The sequence below is a fragment of the Armigeres subalbatus genome, chromosome 3, assembly GCF_024139115.2.
Source record: "Armigeres subalbatus isolate Guangzhou_Male chromosome 3, GZ_Asu_2, whole genome shotgun sequence".
Classification (NCBI taxonomy): Eukaryota; Metazoa; Arthropoda; class Insecta; order Diptera; family Culicidae; genus Armigeres; species Armigeres subalbatus.
The window spans coordinates 213,074,926-213,096,336 of NC_085141.1; the positions used below are offsets into that span (position 1 = coordinate 213,074,926).

The 21,411-nt window shown below is 42.0% G+C and overlaps 1 protein-coding gene across 1 annotated transcript in view; it reads left to right on the plus strand.

Moving 5' to 3' along the window:
- The first annotated feature begins 114 nt into the window (after positions 1 to 114).
- LOC134219259 (DNA replication ATP-dependent helicase/nuclease DNA2) overlaps positions 115 to 21,411 on the plus strand; it is a 44,177-nt gene continuing 22,880 nt past the window's right edge. Inside the window, exons 1-5 of the mRNA XM_062697970.1 lie at positions 115 to 506; positions 2,800 to 3,147; positions 3,217 to 3,444; positions 3,975 to 4,611; positions 5,835 to 6,026. Coding sequence (XP_062553954.1) covers positions 255 to 506; positions 2,800 to 3,147; positions 3,217 to 3,444; positions 3,975 to 4,611; positions 5,835 to 6,026 — 1,657 coding nt within the window. The 5' untranslated portion in view covers positions 115 to 254. The remainder of the gene's footprint in view (positions 507 to 2,799; positions 3,148 to 3,216; positions 3,445 to 3,974; positions 4,612 to 5,834; positions 6,027 to 21,411) is intronic.

Below are 21,411 nucleotides of genomic sequence, written 5' to 3' on the forward strand. Positions count from 1 at the left end.
GACCCTATAAGCGATTACTATGAGTTTCGACTTTATAACATGTTTCCACATGCAGCAACAGTGCAAACAGGCGGGATTGATTAGTACTTTCGGTGAAACCGTAGGTTCCCTGTTTACAAAATAAACCGATTTTTGGCGCGCTTGCATCGAAGAAACGGAATAAACATACTATTTTTTAAATTTCTACAGATTTTTTTCTTCCAATACACCGTTTAGATGTTTTTAAACAATTTATGTAAGAAATTATTGTTCTCATGGATAAGCAAACAGTAGTGAAGCGTAATTTAGATAAGTTGGAATCGGAAGATTCTGATGTGGAAAATGTGAGTGCGATTTCAAACTCGCAACCGATTGCGAAAAAAGTATGCGTGGAGGAGCAAAATGTAGCTGCTAGGGATCAAAAGGAGCGACCCAGCGAAATGGATGAACTCGGTGAAAACTTGAATTGTTTCTTTGATGAGGATGATAATTTCGATCTGGATTTTATTGCATTGCATGATACTGAGGTGAGTTCTGACCTGAAAGATTACGTTTGATAAATTTCCTACCCACCCAGGTGGTACTGATTCCATTAGGCCGGAACTAAGACGAAAGTATCCGATCACACCTTTTCTCATAGAAAGAAAAGCCGTGGGTCCTTGACCGATATCTTGGTAGGTTCGAACCTACTATATTCAACTCTACCAGCCATTGTTGAAAATAAGAATTTGAGATACTAAAGATAAAATCGATAGCTAATTTGGTTAATTTTGAGGATATGTACCTACTGCGCACGCACCATACTTTGCGTATTTAAGAAAATAGAAATTTAATCAAGACGGTCTTCGAGACGCGTCTTGTGGTTTAGCAAACCACAAACCATTTTCCGACGGTCTTCGAGACGCGTCTTGTGATTTAGCAAACCACAAACCATTTTCGGACGGTCTTCGAGACGCGTCTTGTGATTTAGCAAACCACAAACCATTTTCCGACGGTCTTCGAGACGCGTCTTATGATTTAGCAAACCACAAACCATTTTCCGACGGTCTTCGAGACGCGTCTTGTGATTTAGCAAACCACAAACCATTTTCCGACGGTCTTCGAGACGCGCCTTGTGGTTTTGCAAACTGAAATATATCACTCGTCACAATTTAACCACTTGAATTCAACTCACCTCATGAAATCAGCGACAGGATTCAAAAAATCTCCTGGCAGGATCGCCAAAATGTGTGGCCCTAAATAGCCGGAACGAAGTTATGATGGCGACTCCCCGTGGATGCGTGTGCACGCCGCGGAGGTCTGACTGGAAGAGCCAAAATCATGGCTTGCTGCTCGCCGATTGACACGATGAAGGCATTTTACTCAAACCCCACACCGTTCAACGTCTAATGATTTGATGAATAGGTTTGCTTGCTCCTCGGTAGAAGTAATTGATTCTAGTTTGATGTTCCCGGCAGCCACGTGGTCCTTGATGAAATGATGCTTGATATCGATATGTTTGATTCGCTTTGATGCAGCATTCTTGGCCAGTCCTATGCAAACTCTATTATCTTCATATATTAGAAGAGAATCCGTCGGTGCCTTGCAGTTGATGTCTTCCAGAAGTTCAACTAACTATATTGCTTCAGACACAGCTGCGCTCAGTGCAGCATATTCGGCTTTGCTTGACGACATGGAAACTGTAGCTTGTTTGCGACTTGCCCAGGATACTGTTGATCCAAAAACTTTGAACATAAATCCCTTAACTGATTTGTGGTCTTCTGCATTGGAAGCCCTATCTTCATTTTTTTGTGAAATGTAGACCCATGGTAGTTTATCCCCTCAGGTATCTGCGCTAGAGTGCCTGCCAATGGTTATCCGTCGGTTTTTGTTGGAATCTTCCCATATAGCTGACCGGATATCACAAATCAGGTCGCACACACAGCGGTCTACAGTACCACATGCTTTACACAATTCTCGCTTAACTTTTCAAAAGGACCTAAGTAACATTTTTTTCATGAATTAATTTGAATAGCGTAATCAACAGAACAACATGAAATCTATTGATTACAGTATTCAAATTAAATCATGAAAAAAATGTTACTTAGGTCCTTTTGAAAAGTTAAGCGAGAATTCTTTGTTTGCACAGGAGAAGGGACTGACAATTTATTCATTAGGACGAGAGAAGGAGAAGGCGAAGCTGATGAGAAGAAAGATTATGAGATGGTTTCCTCTCTCTTGAAGGGAAAGGACGAAAATTTTCTGAATTTCTTTTCAATTAGTTGTAAATCAAAATTTTAGACACATACTCCCTGACCGGAATGCATCCTTACGATGTGAAGTGTCTCTAATAAACAAACAAACGAACAGCATCATACTGTCTAGGAGCTCCTGGTAAGGCTGGAAGGTACAACCGTACAACATCTACACATCAGAATGGATACATGCCAACGGTCGAGTTGCCCGATCTTTTGCACCATCGAATAAAGCCTGGCTGTGTCCACCGAGGAGCCTGCCTGAACCATTTAATGGTGCCTAAGCATGCCAAATAATCAATTTAGAAAAAAAAAACTATGGAGGTGCCTAATGATCACTAAGACGCGAGGTGGCAAAGTCTCAATGGGAGATGTAATGCCAACAAAAAAAGACTACAAGCTTTTATGTGATATAAAGTGACCTGATGGCAAAGTTCACACATCTAATTTTCGTTGGAAGTAATGCATATGATCGTTCATATCAAGGTCTTGATTATACATCATATGAGCTTATAGTCTGCATACTCTATAAATAATGAATAATGATGGCAACGAATGTTGCATTTCTGCATTTCTTTGCATACAGGAATTTACCCTTGATCTGACAAACTGGAAAAGATGCAAAATCGTGTCGCTGTGGAAAGAAATTGGTACAGTGACGCTAGTTGTGGAAGACAAAGCCACCAACGCTAAGGCCAAATGTATCCTAGAGCCGCCTTGGATGTCGGTACAGCTGACCATAGGTTGCACCATTTCACTGAAAGCTTTTTTCGATAAAACCAGCAATCTCTATCGTATCAATGCACAGGATGGAATGATCGTAACAGATCCGGACTATCTGGTATCGGGCACATCCGTTGTCGGAGCATTATATTGTCAACGTCGTGGTGTTCTGCAAGAACGTTTCCGCGGTGTAGATGCGGATAGCCAAATTGTAAGTATCACAATGTGGCACACTTTGAGTTATGAATAAAATCTCTAAGCATTGAGTTTTTCAAAACAGATGACAGTCGGCACAATCGTACATGAGCTGCTACAGAAATGCCTAAGGAACAAGTTGAATGACATGGCTGATATCGTTGCTGTCGGGCGCGAATTTCTAAATTCCAAAGACATGGCTCGAATGCTGTATGCTTGCAAAATGAGCCGAGTAGAGGCAGCGAAAGAAGTTGAACAGTTCTATTCAAGGATTCATGACTTCATCAAAAATCATGTCCATGTGAGCTACGAGGTAAGTAGAATGAATGCCAGATCTCCTGCTTCACAGAGGCTTAAGATTGATTTGATTTCTTGTTTCAATATTATTATGTAAGAAGCAGTGATAGAAAAATGAAAAAAGACTAATCAGCGAATTGAGCAATCTTTGTTAAAAGAGGTAATACCGGTGCTTGTTGGGATTGAACTTAGATGTCTACAACCTGTGTCATAGACAACACCTACGCGAGTGAAGCCCATATGACATAAACACCCTTTGGCATAACGACCTGGATGTCTAAAAAGTGTGAGGTCCTGTTATTTAAGCTTTGCTAGCCCCGCCCCTATTCCTTTCTGAGGGCTTCGGCTTACTCACCTTTAGATTTGCCAGGAAACCAAATGAAATAAAAACAACCAAACGATCGGAAACCAGGGCTATCGTTGCATGAAATAATTGGCACGAATACAAGGGAGTTGGCTCTTCATTTTTTTTTATTTGAACGATAGGAGACATTCGATTGTGTTTGTGAATTGCCACCGAATTCATGAACACATTGTATTTTTCAGCACAAATCAACGAAACCGAAATCAGACATTGAAATAGTTGCCATCAAAGACATCGAGGAAAATATTTGGTGCCACCAGCTGGGATTAAAGGGGAAAATCGACGTGACAGTAGAAGCGAAATGCAGTGGTGACCAACAAGTGCAGTTAATGCCATTGGAATTGAAAACGGGACGAGCCAGCTTTTCCGCAGAGCACAAGGGCCAAGTCGTATTGTATGAAATGATGATGAACATCGTTGGGCATCGCGTGGATAAAGGTATCTTGCTTTACCTCCGAGAAGGGAAGTGCTCATCGGTGGTAGGCAATCGGAACATGAAACGTGACTTGATTATGCTGCGGAATGAAGTGGCCTACTACCTTTCGCGAGGTTTAACCAACACCGACAGCCCGCAGTTTGATTTGGCGAAAGATATCCTGCAACTTCCGGAACCGTTGAACAATCGGCATGTATGTTCCCGTTGTCCGTACAGCGTCATTTGTACAGCCTATTTAAGATACGAGAAAGAAGAGCTGCCCGATGGTCATTCCATCAAGCTCATTGCCGATGACTCGTTGAGCCATCTCAGCGATCGACACATAGATTACTTCATTCGATGGGCAGGATTGATTTTCCTTGAGGATGAAGAGTCCAAGAAAGGTAAGTATTTATTATTATATGTACTAGCAGACCCGACGAACTTCGTTTCACCTAAAATTGATTTATGCTCTGATTAGTTCTTCAGTTATGCAGAATTTTCTGCAGTACTTTCCAGAAGGGGTGGGGGGGGGGGGGGTCTCAAACCACCACAGAAACATATCTTCTCTTCAAAAACCTTAACATGCCAGATTTGGTCCCATTTGCTTGACTAATTCTCGATTTGTGTTTCATTTGTATGGGAGCCCGCCTTTCCAAAGAAGGGAGGGGTCTCGAACCATCTTAAGAACCTTCCCCGGCCCCAAAAACCTCTGCATACACATTTTCACGCCAATCGGTTCAGTAGTTTCAGAGTCTATAAGGTTCAGACAGACAGAAATTCATTTTTATGTATATAGAAGAAGAAGAAGATAGAAGATAGAAGATTATGGCTTCAACATTGATTATTTTTTATGTTTTTTGACTTAAGAATGATAAATGATAAATAAAATTTAATATTAAATATCATTTCAACAATAAATCATTGTCATATCGTTAACAATCTATGACAGAATCTATTTCACAATAACTCCAACTATCTTTTTGTTCTCACCAAGGCCTATCACATAATTACTAAAGCCAATTTTTAATTCTTTCCGGCGTATTTTTTTTTTTTTTTTTGAATGAGTAAATAAAGAACCCCTATTATAGGAAACAGTTCAAATGCTTCGAATTAAAATTCAAACCTAACATAAACACCCATTCGACAAGCATGTAATACCAGGGATTGAATCCTAAAGAGAAAGAACAAGTCTCTCATTTATCATCTCTGTATACATATACGATATGTAGCATACCGCGAGAGACTTTTTTCGCAAGCTGTCATGATAGAGAACTGATTCGGCAGGCTATACCCCATGATAAATTTCTTTTAGAAAGCTCCAAATGCGGGGAACAGTGGCTCTGATGATGCATTTCAACTTTTTCTTCACAGCTGTGCACCAACACGAAATGAGCAAAAACAAAGCGAGAATCACCATTTTTCTGTAGGGGCTGCCTATCCGATTCTTTTTTTCGCACTTGTATAATACAAGTTTGATAAATCTGTTAACATGGCTTGTTATGATTCGGACCAGTTTTTGCCTCTCTTCTATCGTTGTTCGTTATCTATTGAGAGCGATTTCTGCAAACCCTGAATACGATACTGAATTAAGTACATTAAGTCCTACATGATTTTCTTTTTTCAGATTTTCGTATCAAACATCTTTGGACAAAAAGTCCTGAAACGAGGCATAAGATGGGACGTGCGACCATCAATTTGCGATTAACGGGACGAGTTTTCAAATCGGAAGATGAGTATTTCCACACATTCGCGCTGAACGTGAATAAAAATGACTCGTTGAACGCGTCGCCTTCGCTGAACGTCTCCCAGTTGTCAGGTAGGTTATACATCAGACAGCGTTTTTCCGGCGTAGGTGTTGATGTTTACGTGTTAATCTTTGGTATTTTTGTATTTTTGCCTTTCTGGTACAACAAATTTCTACTGAAAGCTCATATTTTCACTCCAAAAACGAACTTTTTATAGATGGATCGGAGACCCAAAGTGTTACTAGTGATTAAATTAAATGGTGCGAGATCGAACTGTTTCAGGTAGGAAGCAGAGCATTTGAGAAATCCGAGTTAGTTCTTGTGCTTAGTGCGGGCAATAAGTAAAGGCTTATTTGTACGTGTTTTCGTAAAGTATGCAGAACGATCGCGCGATCATCCTTTTTTCTGTGTTGTGCAGAACGGTAAATAATAAATCAGTGTTTGTTTGTGCCGTCAACTAGCACCAATTGCAAGGGAGTTCGTGGGGCAGTACCAGGCGGGTTTTATGAGCGAACGCTACACCACGGACCAGGTGTTCGCCATTCGCCAAGAACTGCAGAAATGCCGCGAATACAACGTTCCCACACATCATCTATTCATCGACTTCAAAGCCACATATGATACAATCGATCGGGGCCAGCTATGGCAGCTAATGCACGAACACGGATTTCCGGATAAACTGACACGGTTGATCAAAGCGACGATGGATCGGGTGATGTGCGTAGCTCGAGTTTCAGGGGCATTCTCGAGTCCCTTCGAAACCCGCAGAGGGTTACGGCAAGGTGATGGTCTTTCGTGTTTGCTATTCAACATCGCTTTGGAAGGGGTAATACGAAGAGCAGGGATTAACACGAGTGGTACAATTTTCAATAAGTCCGTCCAGCTATTTGGTTTCGCCGACGACATAGATATTATGGCACGTAACTTTGAGAAGATGGAGGAAGCCTACATCAGACTGAAGAGGGAAGCTAAGCGGATCGGACTAGTCATCAACACGTCGAAGACGAAGTACATGATAGGCAGAGGTTCAAGAGAAGACAATGTGAGCCACCCACCGCGAGTTTGCATCGGTGGTGACGAAATCGAGGTGGTAGAAGAATTTGTGTACTTGGGCTCACTGGTGACTGCCGAAAATGACACCAGCAGAGAAATTCGGAGACGCATAGTGGCTGGAAATCGTACGTACTTTGGACTCCGCAAGACGCTCCGATCGAATAGAGTTCGCCGCCGTACCAAACTGACAATCTACAAAACGCTAATTAGACCGGTAGTCCTTTACGGACACGAGACCTGGACGATGCTCGTGGAGGACCAACGCGCACTTGGAGTTTTCGAAAGGAAAGTGCTGCGTACCATCTATGGTGGGGTGCAGATGGCGGACGGTACGTGGAGGAGGCGAATGAACCACGAATTGCATCAGCTGTTGGGAGAACCATCCATCGTTCACACCGCGAAAATCGGACGACTGCGATGGGCCGGGCACGTAGCCAGAATGTCGGACAGTAACCCGGTGAAAATGGTTCTCGACAACGATCCGACGGGCACAAGAAGGCGAGGTGCGCAGCGGGCAAGGTGGATCGATCAGGTGGAAGATGACTTGCGGACCCTCCGTAGACTGCGTGGTTGGCGACGTGTAGCCATGGACCGAGCCGAATGGAGAAGACTCTTATATACCGCACAGGCCACTTCGGCCTTAGTCTGAATAAATAAAATAATAATAGCGTTTGCCTTGTGCGCCGAAGATTATTTGGAACATATAACATCGGACATCGAAGCTCTTAAGAAGAGGAGCGATTGGCCGTCGTGGAAAAGTGCAATTGAAGAAGAATTACTATCACTCGAGAAAAACAATACTTGGTGTTTAGTGAAGCGACCTGCTGGTCGGAAGCTTATTGACAATAAGTGGGTTTTTAAAGTGAAAAGAAACAGCGACAATACTGTCGAGAGGTACAAAGCCAGACTGGTGGCTCGCGGTTTTTCCCAGCGCCCTGGTTTTGATTTCTCAGAGACTTATTCACCAGTTGCTAAAATGTCGACCTTACGGATTATATTGGCACTTGCGAATTCAGAGGACTGGAATGTTCATCAGATGGATGTCACATGCGCATTTTTGAATGGTTTTTTGAATGAGGACATCTATATGCGTGAACCAGCTGGCTTTGAGAGAGGTAATGGTCTTGTATGTAAGCTGAATAAGGCCATTTATGGCCTTAAACAAGCATCTCGAAGCTGGAATCAGCGGTTCCATGATTTCATCAGCGGGCTTGGTTTCTGCAGAAGTGAACATGATTTTTGTTTGTATTATCGACGACAAAATGGAGTGGTGATGTATCTGGTCATCTACGTTGATGATATTTTGATCACCAGTAGTTCGGAGAAGGCTATTTGTATGCTAAAAAAACGACTGTCTACAGAGTTCGAGATGAAAGACCTACAGGAAGTGATCTGTTTTCTGGGATTAAATATTCGGCGTAATCGTGAAGAGAGAATTATGACGATCGATCAACAAGCATACGTTCAAAGTGTGCTCGAAAGATTTGGAATGAGCGATTGTAAGCCCACCGCTACTCCAATGGAACCACGACTAAAGCTAGAGAAAGGACGAGATAAAAAAGAGGTAACAGACAAGCCGTACAGAGAGCTAGTCGGCTGTCTGATGTACTTGATGGTGACATCCAGGCCCGATTTATCAGATTTATATACAATCAACCGTGCATCGCTGTTACAAAGGATCCTCGTAAACACAAACGTATGAAGCATATCGAAATTCAACATTTTTTTGTGGAGAAGGGACATATACGATTGGTGTATCTGCCTACCGAAGAACAAGTGGCAGATATTCTGACAAAAGGATTACCATCGCCACGATTCCGTAAACTAAGAGAACAATTAGGAATCATCAATTGAAGGGAGATATTAACAGTGTAACCATTGTGCCAATTGATTTACTCAAATGTGACCATTATTTTATGACTGTATTTGTTATTAGTTTTCATGAATAAATTCAGTATTATTGAGTTCTTCGCTGAGTCTAAACGCTTGTTTATTTTGTTCGCCTGTTAAGAATACCATTGAGATCTGTAGGTGGCCATTTTTAAATTAGGAGAAAATGACTCTGTCCAAAATATATGCATTTTCCATGTCGAAATTATATATTTGATGTCCAAAAAGAAAATATTTCAGTTCGCAGTATATCACAGTTTACACCTAGTAAACGTAATTCACTCAAAAATTGGGCAATGGAGACACAAGACTAATCATAGGTTATGTATATGGTGGTGGTTTTCAATTGTTTAATACTATTCAATCTCGATATATTTTCTAATGAATGTCCTGCGTTTGTCCAAGATACATCATTTACCCTACCAGGCGAGTTTTATGGGCGAACGCTCCACCACAGACCAGGTGTTCGCCATTCGCCAAGAACTGCAGAAATGCCGCGAATACAACGTTCCCACACATCATCTATTCATCGACTTCAAAGCCGCATATGATACAATCGATCGGGATTAGCAATGGCAGGTAATGCACGAACACGGATTTCCGCCTGTCATAAGACGAGTTTAAACAATCCCATTGAATTCCACCACTAAATTGTATCCTGACAGATACGTATTTCGACCTCAACAGTAAGGCCGTCTTCAGTGTCTTGTACTTGACTCGACTCGACAAGTACAAGACACTGAAGACGGCCTTACTGTTGAGGTCGAAATACGTATCTGTCAGGATACAATTTAGTGGTGGAATTCAATGGGATTGTTTAAACTCGTCTTATGACAGGTGAAAACATTCCACTAAAAAGCTCAAAATAATTTTCTTAACGGATTTCCGGATAAACCGACACGGTTGATCAAAGCGACGATGGATCGGGTGATGTGCGTAGTTCGAGTTTCAGGGGCATTCTCGAGTCCCTTTGAAACGAGCAGAGGGTCACGGCAAGGTGATGGTCTTCCGTGTCTGCTATTCAACATCTCTTTGGAAGGGGTAATACGAAGAGCAGGGATTAACACGAGTGGTACAATTTTCATTAAGTGCGTCCAGTTATTTGGCTTCGCCGACGACATAGACATTATAGCACGTAACTTTAAGAAGATGGAGGAAGCCTAAATCAGACTGAAGAGAGAAGCTAAGCGGATCGGACTAGTCATCAACACGTGGAAGACGAAGTACAAGATAGAAAGGGGTTCAAGAGAAGACAATGTGAGCCACCCACCTCGAGTTTGCATCGGTGGTGACGAAATCGAGGAGGTAGAAGAATTTGTGTACTTGGGCTCTCTGGTGACCCCCGAAAATGAAATGAGAGAAATTCGGAGACGCATAGTGGATGAAAATCGTACGTACTTTGGACTCCGCAAGAAGCTCCGATCGAATAGAGTTCGCCGCCGTACCAAACTGACAATCTACAAAACGCTCATTAGACCGATAGTCCTCTACGGATACGAGACCTGGACGATGCTCGTGGAGGACCAACGCGCACTTGAAGTTTTCGAAAGGAAAGTGCTGCGTACCATCTATGGTGGGGTGCAGATAGCGGACGGTAAGTGGAGGAGGCGAATGAACCACGATTTGCACGAGTTGCTGGGAGAACCATCCATCGTTCGCACCGCGTAAATCGGACGACTGCGGTGGCCCGGGCACGTAGCCAGAATGTTAGACAGTAACCCGGTGAAAATGGTTCTCGACAACGATCCGACGGGTACAAGAAGGTGAGGTGCGCAGCGGGCAAGGTGGATCGATCAGGTGGAAAATGACTTGCGGACCCTTCGTAGACTGCATGGTTGGCGACGTGTACCCATGGACCGAGCCGAATGGAGAAGACTCTTATATACCGCACAGGCCACTTCGGCCTTAGTTTGAATAAATAATAAAAATTGTTTGTGCGTGTTTTCTAAAAGTACGCAAAACGATCGCGCGGTCATTTGTAATAATTTGTTCTACTTCGTGCGACCGGTAAACAAATTAAGTTTTGAGCGTTTGGATCAGGCGGGTGCTAAGCTATCAAATGTTTGTTGCCCCCAATCAAGCGAATGCCGACGGCACTAACACTACGCCGTATGAAAAATTTTTGTATCTATGAAAAATAAACACTGCAGTGAGTGAGATGCTTCTGAAACGCGCAAAGTTTGGATAATGCAAGAAACAACTATTTCTGCTCAGCACAGAGTTTCTTCTACTAACATAATTATTTATCTGCATATTTCGCGTAAGGAATAAAGTGAAAACACTACATTTTTACGGATTTGGTGTATTTTTGTTCGTTGCCATCTTTAATTTAATATGTGCTTTCGACACCACTTTTTCTTGTGAAATGGTAAACAATACAAATTTTCACAAATACCACGACAGTTTATGATAGTATATGAGCTTTTTGACCTTGGAGTATAAATTTATGCGCCAAATAAGAGGGTTCTGTCATACTTGCCAAACCCCATATGAAAAAAATCCGTTGTCGCCCCTCTGGTTTGAATGTATTTGAGGCGAGAATTGAAGTTGGCACGTCGGATCCATAGAAAGGAAAGTGAGTAGAATATTTTAAATTCACCTAAAGATATCCCATCCCTTAGATCACATCGCTTACCGAAGTGAATCCAGATAAATTATCCTTTGTAACTAACACCATGGCCTATCCCAAGACAAACGTGGAGATGCAGAGGTACACTCGGACGCTAGGAGCAACGAGAGTCGGATTAATCGCGATCTGTACAATTTACGAACAACATTGAGTTCCCATCTTTCACGATTGAGTGTGGACACTTGGACACTCGCACATAACAAAATATTGCAAGACTGAGTCTTGCTCTGAGAAATGAGTTACTCTAGCCGTTCTACCTACGAACGAATCATGACAACTATTTGCCCCTAGAGCGTGAGTGTCTTTCTGTTTGCTTTGCATGACTACATGCGGGACGTTGAGCGCGCTTGCTTAATTATGTGCCCTGTAGATTGAAGCTCCTCAACTAATTATTTAACATTATGTGTACTTTGTTCCCATTTTATTTCTTATTGCAGCTAAATTTCCTGTAGTTTCGAAAACTTCGATAGTTTTTAAAATCTTCAAACTATTGACTTGAGAAGAAGCAATGTCTTTAAAATTTGAAAGCAAATTTCTTCCTGAGTAGCTTTCAATTTAAGTGCGAACTAGGTGCGATGCTAATTGGGATTTGGGATTTTTTTTAGCTAACAGCATCAAAAAGCAAAAAGGACACAAATGATGCCGAAATTGTTCTTTTGCGAATGCCATTATTAATATACGAGCATGTTATTGGAAAAAATATCCTATAAGTGCGTAATATACTTCTGTTTCCAGCAAGTATTACCAGCAAGCCGTCGTTGTTCGGCTCTCATGAAACCCTGTCTAGTATTCGCCAACGATGGACTTTTCAAGCGGTCTCAATCTGTTGAACAGAATTCTGGACATAATTTTGTACGCCGAATTAAGGAGGGTTATTCTTCGGTAATTGGCGCACACCAGTCTGTGCCCTGTCTTAAAGAGATGATCATTTTATAGCAACCTTCAAAATCAGTAAAAACGTTAAGAACGTAAAATCTGTGACCTTAATTTCTAAAACAATGTGAAAAATATAATTTAATTCATTCACTTAAAGCAACAAGCTCGTTGATTTATTTAGGACGATACAAAAATTTTGTCCCTCCCTTTCGATTTTTATACTCGAATTATCCGAGAATTGTTTTCCGATATATGTGTTGACACCGCGGTTCACCCAGTGTGCCGACCAACACTGGCATGAAGCAGATGAAGAGTTGATCATACCTATTTGGTATTTACTATTGGTATTGTTTAATGTGACTCCCTAGATAGTAAGATAGATGTTGATACTGAATGAAAACCAAAACAAACTGTGAAGAGGGATAAAGAAAAGTTGCGAAAACGGCCATTCTAAATTTAGCAAAGAGCAAGTTTATTTGAGTGGAAATTATAAAATTATTTCTAATTAGTTGAAATCAAGTTCGGTGCCTGCAAAGGAGATAAAGAAATTTTCGGAATTGCTGTAAATGAATTGAAGGTAAAGATAAGAAATTCAGTTAACTAACGAGTTTGTTTATATTTGTAATTTGAAGATTTGCGAATCGGTGTTGCTGCTGGTGGCGAATACCTGAAAAGTGGTTGAGGTTGAAATTATAATCTGAGTGAAGTTGTGAGTATTTAGCAAGATTTAAAGGTTTATGAGCCATTTAAATAATTAGTAGTTACAGCTTGTGTAGACGGAATTAGAAACTCTTGAGAAGGTGAGAAGCACCGGAGAATACAAATTAGTGATCGGTTATAGCTGGAAGGGAACAAGACCAATTCTTGTGAGTAAAACCAACAAAAACAATGTATTCAAACGTAATAAATCTAATAAAATTTTAGTTTGAGCTGCCACGAAACAGTGCTGCTGCAAAAAACTGGTACACCTCCGAACAACCTCAAAAAGAATTGTACGAGAATCGGATATCCTCAACAGTACCATGACCGATTCTACTGCACAAATCCTGGACCTTACAGAAACCCCCTGTGCGGCGTGTGATGAAGTGTCAACTGAAAATGAGCAGATGATCAGCTGTGACGGATGCAAACAGTGGTTTCACACTCGTTGTGTCGGCATATCGGACGAGAAAGAGATCGAAAAAAACTGGTTTTGCGCAGAAATTAAATGCCAGCAAGCCATGCGAAAAAGAAGAATCGCACCAAGAAGAGCGGAGATGACTCGGACCGCTCCAGCGTCAAATCTGATGCCGTACTCACTCTAGAGCAAAAGCTCAAAACCATGGAGGAGAATCAAAAGCTGATGGAGCAAGAGCTGGAGGCGGAAATGACCTTGAAGAAGAAGGAAAGGGAAATCAAGCGGGCAATCGAAAGAAAACGCTTGATGTTAGAGAAGAAGATGTACGAAGAAGAAGAAGAGCAGGAGAAGTTGCTGCAGGAAGAGATCCTGAAAGGAAAGCGCAAGTGGATCGTGTGAGAGCAAACAAACAGTCTTTCGAGGAGAATTTAAGGATTTTAGATGAACAGATGCGTGGCTTAAAATACCCTACAGAGCAGAATAAGTTGAAGAAAGACGTCGATGCTGGCGAAGGCGTTTCTGGTGTACGGACGCCGTTGCGTAATCCGGAGGTGGGAAAGGTAGCGGAACAGGCAACAATTAAGCGGAAAAGCACTCCAATCGTTCCATCACAAGATGTATCCGATTCTGATGATGAAACCGACGCAGACGAAACCGCTGAAGAGGACCCCACTACATACAGCGAGGAATCCGACGGTTCAATAGAAGAGACGGAAAGAAAGCTCACCAAAATCAGCAAGAGAAAATCCAGCCAATACGGGTTGGGGAAAAACCGTTGCATGCCAACTAAATTTCAAATGGCCGCCAGAAGTGGTATCAGTAGAAAATTGCCTACATTTTCTGGAAAACCAGAGGAATGGCCGCTGTTCTATGGAACGTACCAAGCATCAAATGAAGCTTGTGGTTATAGCGATGTGGAAAATTTGGTACGGCTTCACGAATGCCTGAAAGGTCCAGCTTTAGAAATGGTGCGTGGACAACTGCTTCTTCCGAAATCAGTTCCGAAAGTAATTGCAAAGCTGCGCCAGCTGTATGGTCGTCCAGAACAACTGTTACAAAGCCACTTGGATAAAGTTCGTCGGCTAGAATCTCCCAAAACTGGCAAACTTGCTAGCTTCATTCCATTCGGGACTGCGGTAGAACAATTGTGTGAGCATCTAGAGGCGGCGGAATTGAAACAGCATTTAGTCAACCCTCTGCTTGTGCAAGACCTAGTATCCAAGCTTCCAGACAATGAAAAGCTTGGATGGGTTCGTTTCAAAAGAGGAAAGAAGAGGGTAACACTGCGAACTTTCACCGATTTCCTGTCCGAAATAGTTGCGGAGGTGTGTGAAGCCAACGTGAGCCTAGAATGCAAATCATCAAGTAAGCCAATTAGTGGAGGACGTTCTGGAATGGGTAACGGATCGAAGGGCGCACTTTTCAATCATGATGAAGGGGAACAGCGAGTAAATAGTCCCGAGTTGGTGAGGGAAGAACGTAAAGGTCTGAAACCGTGCAGAGTATGTAATAGAACAGATCATCGATTACGTTATTGCCAAGATTTTAAAAGCCTGGATTACGCGGAGCGAATGCAAGTTGTAAACCAGTGGAAATTATGTCGGTGTGTTTGAATGAACATGGACAAGCATTGTGTAAGTTCAAGCTGCGTTGCAATGTCGGGGATTGCCGACAAGCACACAATCCTCTTCTGCACCCAGTTGACGGCGTAATTGGAACCAGCGCACACATTAGAACAAATAATATGACTATGTTTCGGATGATTCCGGTACGACTCCACAGCGGACAGAAGTCAATCACCGTGCTCGCTTTTCTGGACGAAGGCGCGTCGGTAACATTGGTAGAGCGAAGGATAGCGGATCGATTAGGAGTAGTCGGTGTTCAAGAAAAGCTTACCATCCAGTGGACAGCAGAAATAGAGCGAGTTGAGAAAGCTTCAATGCGGACGAACGTATGGGTGTCGGCGCTGGGAGCGAAAGAAAAGCTGCTATTGACGACGGTAAACACCGTAAATAAGCTAATGCTACCATCACAGTCGCTAGACGCAAAAGAGTTAAGTTGCGAATATGCTCATCTAAGGGATTTGCCAATTTCTTCATACAATGGCCGGCCGGAAATGCTCATCGGTCTGAATAATTTGCATTCATTCGCTCCGCTTGAAGCAAAGATTGGGACTGTGGTGGAACCTATAGCGGTGCGATGTCAACTTGGTTGGACGGTATACGGACCGAAGCAAACATCAAGAACAACAGAGTCTACGGGATATATGAACCTTCACCGGGATGTCACAAATGAAGACCTACATGACCTACTCAAAACTCATTACGCGGTAGAAGAGTCTGTAGTGTCACTTTCATTGGAGTCAGCAGAAAACAAAAGGGCACGTGAAATTTTACAGCGCACCACCAAACGAATCGGTCATCGCTTCGAAACCGGCTTGCTGTGGAAAACCGACAACCCGTCATTTCCAGACAGCTATCCGATGGCACTACGCAGGTTGAAGCAATTGGAGAAAAAGCTAGATAAAAACCCAGACTTGCAGCGAAATGTTAGCAAGCAAATCACCGAATATCAAAAGAAGGGCTATGCACATCTAGCTACCCCGAAAGAGCTTGCGACAGATCCTGATAAAGTATGGTACCTTCCGTTAAACGTCGTGCTGAACCCCAAAAAGCCAGGGAAAATACGACTTGTATGGGATGCCGCAGCTACCGTCCAAGGCGTATCTCTAAATGCTCAGCTATTGAAAGGACCCGATATGTTGGTTCCGTTGGTGACCGTTATTACCGGTTTTCGGGAGCATCGAGTAGCTGTGGGTGGCGATCTACGTGAGATGTATCACCAAATCAAGATAGCAGAACATGATAAGCAGTTCCAGCGCTTTCTATTTCGGCATGATCCTAAAGATGATGTTCGTGTTTACGTCATGGATGTCGCAACGTTTGGGGCAACAAGTTCTCCCTGTTCAGCCCAATATATTAAGAACCACAACGCGCAGGACTACGCTGATCAATTTCCAGAAGCAGCAAACGCAATCATTAAACGCCACTATGTGGACGATTATTTCGATAGCGTTGATACCGTTGAAGAAGCAGTTATGCGCGCGAAGGATGTTACCTTTGTGCATCGAATGGGTGGCTTTGAGATTAGAAACTGGGTTTCCAATTCAGCAGAAGTACTCCAAAGCTTGGGTGAATACGGAGCTATTTCTCCCGTCCATTTTACCGAAGATAAAACGACGTCGCATGAACGCGTATTGGGAATGATATGGGATCCAATTAGGGACGAGTTTTCCTTCTCCACAAAACATCGTGATCAGCATCTGCCTTACTTCAATGGTGACCAACGACCAACAAAGCGTGCTGTACTAAGTTGTGTCATGGGATTCTTCGATCCATTAGGTCTCCTCACTCCGTTTACTATTCATGGAAAAATCATCGTACAGTGTTTATGGCGTAGTGGATGCGACTGGGATGAAACCATCAACGAAGAATGCTGGGAAATGTGGAAACGTTGGATTAGTCTATTGCCAGAGGTAGAGAACATTCGCATCCCACGATGCTATCTTGGCACCTACCTGTCATCGGATGTTGAAGCAGTAGAAGCGCACATCTTCACAGACGCCAGTGAACACGCATATGGCTGTGTTGCATATCTCAGAATTGTCGTCGGGGGGATCATTCGTTGTACGCTGGTTATGTCCAGATCCAAGGTAGCACCACTGAAGCGACAATCGATCCCACGATTGGAACTTATGGCAGCCGTTCTCGGAGCCCGGATGAGTCGAACGGTGGTAGACACGCACTCATTAAAGATCAATCGATGTGTTCTTTGGACAGATTCGCGAACAGTATGGAGCTGGATCCGCTCCGATCAACACTTCTACAAACAGTTTGTTGCATTTAGAATTGGAGAGATTCTAGAACTGACACGAGCTACTGATTGGCGCTGGGTTCCAACTAAGCTGAATCAAGCGGATGTGCTGACGAAGTGGCATCGAGATACGTTAGGTAGCGACGGAGATTGGTTTAAAGGGGCGCAGTTTCTTTATCAACCTGAACATCAATGGCCAACTCTTGATGTACCAATTGAGCAGACAAAGGAAGAAGCCAGAGGTAACGTATTTTTTCACGGAATTGTTGACGTCGGACGATGTTCACGGTGGATGAAACTGCAAAGAGTGATGGCTTATGTAGTCAGGTTTATCGAAAATTGCAAACGCAAAGTGATGAAGCAACCTATACACACAGTAAAATGCACGAAGAATCAGCAAAAGAAAAATTTGGCGCATTTACCGTCAGTGCTATGTGGGCTTACGAAAGAAGAGTTTCAAAGGGCAGAGGTTTTTCTATGGAAACAAACACAACTGGAAGGTTTTGCAGAGGAGATTAGTGCGTTATCCAAGAATATTTCAGTAAAGAAAACGAGTAACCTATACAAGCTAACACCAATGCTGGACAAAGACGGTGTGCTTCGGATGGGTGGAAGAATGGAGCTGTCGGGGGAAATTTCGATTGACAAGCGCTTTCCAATAATTCTACCTAGGAAACATGCCGCAACGGAGAAAGTGATACAGTTTTATCATGAGAAGTTCGGTCATGCTAACCGAGAGACTGTGACAAACGAACTTCGTCAAAGATTTTGGATTCCAAACATCCGTGCCACTGTGCGGAAGGTTATGAACGAATGCGTTTGGTGCAGAGTAAATCGATGTCGTCCACGAACCCCTATGATGGCACCACTTCCGACGCAGCGAGTTACGCCCTATGTTCGACCGTTTAATTCAGTGGGAATTGACTATCTTGGCCCAATTGAAGTCACCGTTGGACGTAGGAAAGAAAAACGGTGGGTGGCAATATTCACCTGCCTTGCTGTACGGGCAATACATCTTGAAGTTGTTGTGAGTTTATCAACACAATCATGCTTGATGGCCATCCGGAGGTTTAGCTGCAAACGAGGTGTTCCCGGAGAAATATTCTCAGACAACGCAACGTGTTTCAAAGGGTAAATAACGAAATGAAAAGAATATACGGAGAGTGTGCAGAGAAAGTAGTGAATGCTGCGACAGCGTGGCACTTCAACCCGCCAGCGACACCTCATATGGGCGGCATCTGGGAACGGATGGTAAGGTCGGTAAAGGAAGCGATGAAAGCACTAGATGATGGACGAACACTGTCTGATGAGGTACTGACAACAACACTAGCAGAAGTAGAAGATATGGTTAACACGCGTCCGTTGACATACGCGTCTCAAGATGCTGACGACGAGGCAATCACTCGAACCACTTCCTTCGTGGATCCGTTGCAGATGCAGATGCGAAGATAGAACATACGGTGAATATAGCTGAAGCCCTGCGCGATTCCTACAAACGCTCTCAACTATTAGCGAACCAAATGTGGGAAAGATGGTTGAAGGAATATCTGCCAACAATCAACAGACGGACTAAATGGTTCGAAGAGAAGAAGCCACTGCAAGTAAACGACCTAGTTTTTCTCGTCGATGGAAAAAACCGAAAGAGTTGGATCAGAGGAACAGTAGAAGAAGTGTTGAAAGGACCCGACGGTCGAGTGAGGCAGGCGATAGTGCGTACAGCTCGAGGTGTATATCGGCGTGCAGTATCAAACTTAGCGGTGTTGGAGATTTGAAGGTAAACCCAGGTATTCTCAAGGAATCACAGGATGTTACGGGCTGGGGTATGTTGACACCGCGGTTCACCCAGTGTGCCGACCAACACTGGCATGAAGCAGATGAAGAGTTGATCATACCTATTTGGTATTTACTATTGGTATTGTTTAATGTGACTCCCTAGATAGTAAGATAGATGTTGATACTGAATGAAAACCAAAACAAACTGTGAAGAGGGATAAAGAAAAGTTGCGAAAACGGCCATTCTAAATTTAGCAAAGAGCAAGTTTATTTGAGTGGAAATTATAAAATTATTTCTAATTAGTTGAAATCAAGTTCGGTGCCTGCAAAGGAGATAAAGAAATTTTCGGAATTGCTGTAAATGAATTGAAGGTAAAGATAAGAAATTCAGTTAACTAACGAGTTTGTTTATATTTGTAATTTGAAGATTTGCGAATCGGTGTTGCTGCTGGTGGCGAATACCTGAAAAGTGGTTGAGGTTGAAATTATAATCTGAGTGAAGTTGTGAGTATTTAGCAAGATTTAAAGGTTTATGAGCCATTTAAATAATTAATAGTTACAGCTTGTGTAGACGGAATTAGAAACTCTTGAGAAGGTGAGAAGCACCGGAGAATACAAATTAGTGATCGGTTATAGCTGGAAGGGAACAAGACCAATTCTTGTGAGTAAAACCAACAAAAACAATGTATTCAAACGTAATAAATCTAATAAAATTTTAGTTTGAGCTGCCACGAAACAGTGCTGCTGCAAAAAACTGGTACACCTCCGAACAATATGTGTTATAGCAGATTTTTTTCCCGTGTTTTTCAAATATTTTTACAAATTTTTGAAGGAAAAATAATGGTTTTGGCAGGTTTGGACCTATTATTGTTAAAAATGGGTTATTAAAATAAAGAGGGTTAGAGAGTTTTATAGCGTAATGAGCTCGAGAGGAATGGGCACTTAGTGTTCTTAATTTACAATGCTTTGAAACTCAGATGTGAAAATATACATTATGTGGAAGATTTTGTTTTGAAAAATGTATATACACTTAACCAGCATTTCAATGTTCGGTATTTTGTAGGCCGAGTTTCAACTGGAAAATTTATTTTTTACTGAAATTCCAGTTTGTTTGTAGACCAACAACGTTTGTCAGTAATAAATTCCCGAGTCTCGGTAACAAGTTCTGTTGATTATTTCGACTTTTATTTAGTTTTGCTGAATGAATAATTAAATCCATAAAATGCTGAAAGGCACAAAAAGTCGGTAGAAATTTATACAGCGTCACCGGTAAAAAATTAAAATTTGTCGACCAGCCTTTTGAAAATATTAAACGCGGTTGTAGAGCTTCTCGATTTTGTTTTGTTGCTTATGTCTTACCCGTTGAGCTAAAAATTATTTTGTAAATTGTGCTGCTTGGACCTGCGTTTCCAAAAGTGAACTTTTTTTGTGTTTTGCAAAACTCAGCCACAGATCGCATAGCTGTGTAAAACAAGTTGAAATGCATCGATGCCCTCTGCCTTCGCAAATTTTCAAAAGAAATTATCATGGAGTATAGCCAAAGCTTCCTGAGTTATCGTACTGAACATTTCTCGCTTAACTTTTCAAAAGGACCTAAGTAACATTTTTTTTCATGAATTGATTTGAGTACTGCAATCAAAAGCTTTCATATTGGTCTGTTGATTGCGCTATTCAAATTAATTCATGAAAAAATGTTACTTAGGACCTTTGAAAAGTTAAGCGAGATTTTTCATATTATGCTACATATCGTAAGTGATGATGATAATAAGTGAGATTTTTTTTTTCATTCAATCTCTATCAATCAAAAACTGTCAAAGTCTTCATTACTTTGTACTTCTATTTTATGCAAATGAACATTGATTGAATATACGGACAAGTCAGTAAAATAGGTTTCCATAAAACAAATCCTCATTTACTGACTTACTCAGTTATGTTCATATTCATTTAAACTTTTCGTTTATGCCGAACTCTTGGTAATGACAATTTTGCTGTTGAAATTACTGGGTTCCGTAATCCAAAAACTCAATAAAATTAATACTGGTGCTGAAAATAATCATCTTTTTGCACATAGAGATGGCGGTGGCGCACAGGTCTAATTTATGGAGGAACAACAATTTTCTAATTTCAGGAAAAAATGTAGTGCAATCTCGATTTTTAGATTTCGAAGAAAAAATTAATACATGATCAATTGAAATGTCTCCTCTGCTTCAATCCTGGAAACGAAATTGGTAAAAACTTGAAGTGT